This window comes from Cynocephalus volans, chromosome 4 (genome assembly GCF_027409185.1).
Source record: "Cynocephalus volans isolate mCynVol1 chromosome 4, mCynVol1.pri, whole genome shotgun sequence".
Classification (NCBI taxonomy): domain Eukaryota; kingdom Metazoa; phylum Chordata; class Mammalia; order Dermoptera; family Cynocephalidae; genus Cynocephalus; species Cynocephalus volans.
This window is the reverse complement of record NC_084463.1, coordinates 168700855-168708607: the sequence shown is the minus strand read 5'-3', so window position 1 is coordinate 168708607 and position 7753 is coordinate 168700855. Positions and strand designations below refer to the sequence as shown.

The following is a 7753-nucleotide window of genomic DNA, read 5'->3' as shown; positions in this document are numbered from 1 at the left end:
GCACGAGACTCCCAGGCCCACGGACGACCCACACGGCCTCGGCCGGGGCGCGGGGGCTGCGGCGTGTGCCACGTCCGCCGCGGGTCGCGCCCTCCAGGCGACCGTCCCGGCTGCCCCGCCCCCGCGGGAGCCCCGCCTGCCTGGCGGCCCTGGGGCGGGGACGCTGGGCCGGGCCGGTGACGCGGCGGCGGCGCTTCTTCCGTCCTCCCGGCCTGGACGGGCAGCGCCGACCCCGACCCTGGGGGGGACCCAGAGACACAGGCTCCCACCTGGGGCGTCCGGTGACCGAGCAGAGCTGCGGTGAGTCCCAGACAGCGCCGCCCGCCCTCCCAGCTGCGGCCCCTGCCCCGCACTCCACGACCCGCGTGCCCCGTGCAGCCCAGCCCGGTCCTGCAGCCCAGCCCGGTCCTGCCCTGCCTCCTGCAGGACGAATGTCCCTGGGTCCCTGGGCTGAGGCTTCCTCCTTCACCGACCACATGCAGCTGAGGTCAGGACTGGGGCTGGGGGACAGGACGTGGCATGGAGAGCAGGCCAGAGAGAGCCCCCGAGTGTCAGGGTTGGGGTTCTAAGGCGAGAGTCTGAGGGGACGTTCGGTGGTTCCCGGAAGTCAGTATTAGGGGGTTCGAACCTCCCTGAGAGTCGAAGGCGTTTTCCTGGGGTGGCTCGTAGGTGGGGGCCCTGGATGATGAGGGCTGCCCGGCGGGTCCCACACGCCCCACCACAATCTGGTGGGGGGCATCAGCCAAGTTCTGAGAGGGGCCTGGGAAAGGCCCACTAATGCCAGGGTCGCTGACCCCGCACTCTCTAGGCCACTCCAGCTGAGTGAACCTTTCCATGGAGGGGGCCGGCGAGGATCCCACCGTATTCACTGCCCACTCTCTGCCCAGTGACCCCCGGCTCTTGGCCACTGTGACCAATGCATACCTGGGCACACGTGTGTATCATGATACACTGCATGTGAGTGGCGTGTACAATGGGGCTGGCAGGGACACACACCGGGCGATTCTGCCCAGCCCCCTCAACGTCCGGCTGGAGGCCCCTGCCGGGACAGGAGAACAGCTGACCGAGACCTTTGCCCTGGACACCAACACAGGTAGCCACCACCTGTCCTGTTGCCCCCAAACCATCGTCCCAGGTGAGCAGGGGTCCACAACAGCAAATCCCATTCCCGCACCTCCTGACTTTCCGCAGGAAGCCTCACAAAGAAAGAGGCAAGAGGCTGACTTGAAAGGCATGGCCTCTCGGGGTCCCCCACCTTCCCCTCCCTCTGGGTGGGCCTCCTGGACTGGCAGGAGCCCGGGGTCCCCTGTGCAGCTGTAGCTTCCGAGAGAGCCCCAAGACTTAAGAGAGTGGACCCACCTCACTGTGGGAAGAAGCAGCCAGAGGTCAGAGGGACTCCACTGCCAGCCCAGGAGGCCACAGTGCAGCGTGGCCTGTATCTCTGGGGGCAGCAGCTTTGTAACCTTCCCCGGGGCCCTGTCTTCCCTTCCCCGCCCCCCACCCCAGGCTCCTTTCTGCACACACTGGAGGGCCCTGTCTTCCGCGCCTCCCAGCGAATCTATGCCCACCGCACACTGCCCCACGTCCTGGCCTTCAGTGTGTGCCTCACCCGCCTGGCCACAGGGGGCCAGCCCATCACGGTGCTGCTGCGGTCAGCCTTCTCCCCAGAAAGCCCAGACCTGGACCTGCATGTGGGACCTGACTTCCAGGGAGCCCGGTGAGGAGGGGGCCAGGGTCCCAGCTGGGCGGCCCAAGGAGGGAGCCCATCCCTGAGGCACGGCCACACTCTTGCAGGTACCTGTACGGCCACACGCTCACCCCTGAGCAGCCTGGGGGGCTGCAGCACGAGATACACATGCTGTGGACACCAGTGCCCCCAGCCCTGACCCTGGGGGAAGGCGAGGAGGACAGGACCTGGGACTTTCTGACCGTGGTGGGTAGCAGCCAGGCTGAGGCCCAGGCGTGCCTCACTGAGGCCCTCCAGCTGCAGGCCGGGGGCACCCTGTATGTGGCCAACGCACAGGCCTGGGCCCAGCTCTGGGCAGGCTGTGGCCTGGATGTGGCAGGGCCCCTACCCCTGCGCCAGGCCCTGCGTGGCTCCCTCTACTACCTGCTCAGTGCCCTGCCCCAGCCCGGGACCCCAGGATTTGTTTGCCATGGCCTCAGCCCCGGGGGCCTCTCAAATGGGAGCCGTGAGGAGTGCTACTGGGGCCACGTCTTCTGGGACCAGGTGAGCATCACCCACTCAGTGCCGGCCACGGGGTAGGCAGCAGATGGGCATGGAGGGCCACCACCTATGCCCTCCTTGGGTTCAGAGTTGTGGTTGGGGAAGCACAGGGTCCATGGCAGAGGAAAGGCTTCCTGGATGAGGTGGCATCTCAGCAGAAGGGTGTGTAGGAGTTCGGTGGAGAAGAGTGGTCCAGGCGAGGGAACCAGAAGATGCAAAGGCCCAGAGCTGAGATGCGTGTGGCACATGGTGGGGCTAGGGAAGGGGCCCCCACCATGGCAAAGAGAGCAATAGGCCCAAGCCACCAGGGTCTTGTAGAGAGTATGGTATAGAGCTTGGAGTTTACCTGAGGGCCACAGAAGCCACAGAGACTTTAACAGGGAGAGGGACACGGGCAGAGGTGCATCCTGGAAAGATCAGAGTGGAGCCGGGTGCGGGCGGCTGGGAGGAGCTGAGGGTGTAGGGTGCTAGGGCTCGGTGACTGCTGGGTGTGGAGGTGTCGAGGGTGGCTGTGCTCGGGGCTGCTCCGTCATTGTCCCCATGCCTTGCGAGGTTGGTGCTGTGGCCCATCTCACGGCTGAGTCTCGGGAGGCTGAGCTGTTCACTCTAGATCAGGCAGCTGCCGCCTGACGCTGTGCACACCCAGATTCCGGCCTGAGCCTCCGGGTGCACCGCATGCTGCTGGGGAGGGGAAGTGCTGGACTGAGGACCAGACTGCAGAGCGTCTGGGCTGGAGATGGCACCCGGGTGGGCCCACAGCAGATCTGGGTGGGTGGCGGCGGAGGGACCTGGAAGGAGGCAGCGATGGGGCTTTCAGCCACCCCGCTCGCCAGGCACTCACCCCACTCGAGGCTCTACCAGGAGGGAGGAGAGGGAGAGGGTGTGAGCGCCTGTCCAGCTCCAGGAAGAGGGACTGTGCTCTTAGGATCTCTGGATGTTCCCGAATGTCCTGCTGTTCCACCCGGAGGCCGCCAGGGCTATCCTGGAGTACCGCATCCGGACGCTGGGGGGCGCTCTAGAGAATGCCCGGAACCTGGGCTACCAGGTAAGGAGGACCTGGGCACCCACCCTGCGGGCCCTGCAGGGCCTGGTGTCCTCACACCCCAGGTCGCCGCCTCTCTGGGTGGGGATGGGACGTCCTGGATTCTCTACCCTGAAGTTTGTGGGGCCTCAACAGCACCCCACAGCCTGCCCGCCCCCACCTCCTCCTCTCTCTGAAGGTCGAGGGCATGGGGAAGTCGGCGGGCGGCCCCTGCCCGCCAGAGCAGGGTCGCGTCCACACCTCCCCCTCCCCCTCAGGGAGCCAAGGTTGCCTGGGAGAGCGCGGGCTCCGGCCTGGAGGTCTGCCCCGAGGACATTTACGGGGCCCAGGAGATCCACGTCAACGGGGCCGTGGCGCTGGCCTTCGAGCTGTACTACCACAGCACGCAGGTGACGTGTCGCCGCGCCCCGCCCCCGTGCCTTGCTCTTCGGGGCCAGTCCTGGGAAGCTGGCTGAGGACAGGCGTCACGGAGCCAGGTCTTGTTTTCTGGGTTCTCGGAAGGGTCGGCGCTGGGTGGGAACCAGAGTCACCGGAGTCCCGGCCTCTGTCCCGCCTTCTGCCCCCAGGACCTGCAGCTCTTCCGAGAGGCTGGCGGCTGGGACGTGGTCAGCGGCGTGGCGGAGTTTTGGTGCAGCCGTGTGGAGTGGGGCCCCAGGCAGGAGGAATGCCACCTGAGGGGTGAGGGGTGAGGGGTGAGGGGCAGGGGAGGGGAGGTGGTGGGTGCTGCAGATTCAGCAGGTGGTTTCCAGGCCCCTGACTTGGCATCGAGGGCAGCCCCTGAGACCCTGCTCTAAGTACCATCATGGCTTTGTGTGCCCAGGAGTCATGCCCCCCGACGAGTACCATTCAGGGGTCAACAACTCCGTGTACACCAATGTCCTGGCCCAGAACAGGTCAGACCTGAGAACCGCCCCACCCCTCCCTTCCCAGGCTGCAGACCTGCCCCACCCCCACCCCACCAGGCAGGGGCCGGCCCGAGTGCTGGCTGCAGCCCCCTCCTCTCCCCAGCCTGCGCTTTGCTGCTGCCCTGGCCCAGGACCTGGGTCTGCCGGTCCCCGACCAGTGGCTGCTGGTGGCTGATAAGATCAAGGTGCCCTTTGACCCGGAGCGGAACTTCCACCCGGAGTTTGATGGGTACGAGCCTGGTGAGTGGACTCAGAGCTGCTTCAAGGGCCCCCTGCCCCCTGACCCCTGTGTCCTGGAGCGCCCCCACCCCCGTCAGCAGCAGCTCTCCCCGCAGGAGAGGAGGTGAAGCAGGCAGACGTGGTGCTCCTGGGCTACCCGGTCCCCTTCCCCCTGAGTCCTGCCATTCGCAGGACAAACCTGGAGATCTACGAGGCTGTGACGTCCCCCCAGGGCCCTGCCATGACCTGGGTGAGGAGCCTGGGGTTGGGGGTGGTCCTGCCCCGCTGGCCTCAGTCTTCCATCCCCACACAGTGGGCCTCACCCCAGCGTGTCCTCTGACCTCTGACCCCAGAGCATGTTTGCCGTGGGCTGGATGGAGCTAAAGGATCCAGTGAAGGCACGGGGTCTACTGGACAGGAGCTTTGCCAACGTCACCGAGCCCTTCAAGGTCAGCCTGGCCACTGCCTGAGACCCACAGGCTGACCGTGCCTGCCTCCCACTGAGCCCCGTGGTGGGAGTGGAGCCAGCCTCAGAGGGTCACAGCAGGGTCACACCCCTGGAGATTCCTGCCTGACCTTGGACGGCAGCCTCAGGAGGGCCAGTGCGCTGGGGGTCCCGGCAACCACAGCCCTTGACCCTGCAGGTGTGGACGGAGAATGCTGACGGCTCAGGCGCCGTGAACTTCCTGACAGGCATGGGGGGCTTTCTGCAGGCGGTGCTGTTTGGGTGCACAGGGTTCAGGTGAGTACAGGAGCTGGCAGAGAGCAGCCAGCCACGCCCACCACTCCTCACAGAACTCTACCCCACAGGGTCACCAGGAGAGGTGTGACCTTTGATCCTGTGTGCCTGGCGGAGATCCCCAGAGTGTGCGTCTCTGGCATCTTCTATCAGGGGAACAAGCTTAACTTTTTCTTCTCTGAGGACTCTGTGACAATCGAGGTTGTGACCCGGGCAGGGCCCTGGACACCCCCACTGGAGGCCGAGCTATGGCCATCAGAGGCTCGGCTCCCCCTGCCACCAGGTAGGCAGTCACCCCCAGACCTGTCCGAGGGCCCAGGGGCCCATACCCCAGCTGCCCCCTGGGAGCGTGCCCTCACCCCCAGGACACCTCCTCTCTCCCTACAGGACAGAAGGCCTCCTTTCCCCGCTCAGCTGGCCGGATACAAAGGTCACTCCCATAGCAGCCTGCAAGTTCCAGCTCCAAGGGCGTCCCAGGAGAAGTTTGAAGACATTAGACGCTGGTCCCCTGGGACCACAGGACCCCCCTCTGAGATGACCTTGGTCCCTCAGGCCCAACTGGGCCCCTCCCCAGCCTTGACTCCCCATGGCAGGCGTCCCCAGGTGTCCCCAGGCATCTCTCTGCCCCTGTGGGTGGACACCAGCACCCACTGTCCCTCGGTGCCCTTTCTCACTCCCTCCCTCCAGTGCGCTTTCCCGAGCTCCTGCAGCCAGGGCCTGAGCCTGTGGTCTGACCTCTGGCCTCTTGTCCTTAGACTCTTCCGAGTGCCGTGGTCACAGGTCACAGTCCACAGGACCAGATGCAGGGTGGCTAGCAGCTCTGCTGAGAAACCAGAGGCAGGTGCAGGACAGGGAGGTGGACAGCAGGGACTGGGAGAGGTGTAGGAACAGCACTCGGCCACCTGCACCATCACTTAGGCGTCTCAGTCACAGCTTCACCAGAAAGGAACTTGTGTCATCGTGCAGTTGAGGATCAGGCATGGCTGAGTCCAGGTGCCCATGGGATGTTATGGGGATGTGTCTCAGTCTTTGGCTGCTCTGGACCGTGGCCACTTTGGTCAGATTGGACAGCCTCTGGCACAGAGTGGGTTGGGATGGGCAGCCTTTCCTCAATCAAGTGCCCATGAGAAGAGAGTGGGGAGCCATTGTGAGATAAAGGACAGACAGATGCCAGAGCAAGACCCCATGTCTCCCCACTGACCAGCCACAGGGACCAGAGCCAAATGTGCAAGGGTTCAAGGCCATGGCCCCTGGCCCATCTGTCCTGGGCAGGCTGTGTTCAGCCCTTGGGATGGGTCAGCGATGGTTTCCCAAGAGTGGGGTGAAATGACGTCTGCTGCCGAAATCCCGGGGAGGACCAGGCCCCCTGCACAGAGTCAGCCTGAGCAATTAAAGTCTGGTGCTGGGAGATGCTTTACTTCTCTAAGGAGCCCACGTGCCTCTTTCCTTCTGAAAGAAAGGGCTGTGCAGCGGGTCAGAAAGTGCAGCAAGGCGGGTCCCCTGCTGTCTGCACCTCCCGCACACTGGCGTTGCCCGCATTCCCTGTTCACGGTGGAGAGCTGATCCCCGTCTCCAAGAAGCAGGCACTAGCCAAGCGTCAGAGGACACAGGCCTGCCGCGATGCGTGAGGGAGAGGGGAAAGGTGTGTGTGGAGATGTCCTGGGCCGTGGCTGGCTCTCGGAGGTGGCATCAGAATGCCCGACTCCCGGGGCCTGCCTCCTATCTGCAGCGCTCGGTCACCACAGGGAGCAGCCTATGGCGTGAGCCTGTGCTCCAGGGCAGAGCCAGCCTTGGCCAGCTGTGCCTCTGCACTCGGAGGTCTGAGAGGAGACTTCTCATGGCCACTGCAACAGGAACAATGTGGTGTGCAGATGGTGGGGACCTGTGGACACCATGCATTTTATGGCCACAGTGACCGAGTGGCATGCTTGCTGGGACTCACAGCCACAGCGGGGAGGGCCATGGCCTAAGCTGCAGACCAACATGAAGTTCAGGGCCCAGCTGGAGCCAAGGGTGCGTGGCCTCGGGGAATGTCACCTACGCTTCTGTGGGGTTCGCCTCTGTGCCTGCAGTCTCTCCCTCAGCTACAGATCTGTGCCCATCAAACGCTGTCACTGGGCAAAAAACAGCTGAGGCAGGTCTGCTGAGGAGGGCGGGGGCCCCTTCTCCTTGCCATGATCCAGGCCTGTCCCAGCAGGACAGGTGACAGGTGGTCCTGCACCCACAGTACAAATGTGGCCTAGTTCCTGCTGCACATGTGTGCTGTCACCTCTGAACACAGTGTGGTGACCCTCTGGGGAGGCCGTGGTGGGGTGACCAGGCAGGTGTGCTGGCCTGGCTGGTCAGGATCCATCAGCCTGCCCAGGAGACAGAGCCTGGGGCAGGGAGGGCTGCTGGTGACCCTTCCCCCAAGGCATCTTGACCACACACTGTCCTCAGCACCTGGGCATGGGCCAGACAATCCCTGGCCCCCTCTCTAAGCATGGGAACTGGCAGGCCATCCCATCTTTGTGGACATGTACCTGGCCACACCCAGGCTGACCTCTGCTCCTGGCCTCTGCGTCCAGCACCAGTCAATCCCTTCTTGGGCCAATCCTGAGGCTTAGAGTCGGCCCACTGTC

At 64.6% G+C, this 7753-nt stretch overlaps 1 protein-coding gene across 1 annotated transcript; it reads left to right on the top strand.

Annotated features, from left to right (window-relative positions):
* The first annotated feature begins 213 nt into the window (after positions 1–213).
* PGGHG (protein-glucosylgalactosylhydroxylysine glucosidase) lies at positions 214–6508 on the top strand. The gene is given in 14 exon segments (XM_063094413.1): positions 214–300; positions 809–1093; positions 1507–1717; positions 1795–2230; positions 3153–3272; positions 3527–3658; positions 3836–3947; positions 4090–4162; positions 4278–4414; positions 4510–4643; positions 4747–4842; positions 5038–5135; positions 5204–5415; positions 5520–6508. Coding segments are annotated over 13 exon segments (2121 nt in total). The 5' UTR covers positions 214–300; positions 809–834; the 3' UTR covers positions 5621–6508.
* The last annotated feature ends 1245 nt before the right edge of the window (positions 6509–7753 follow it).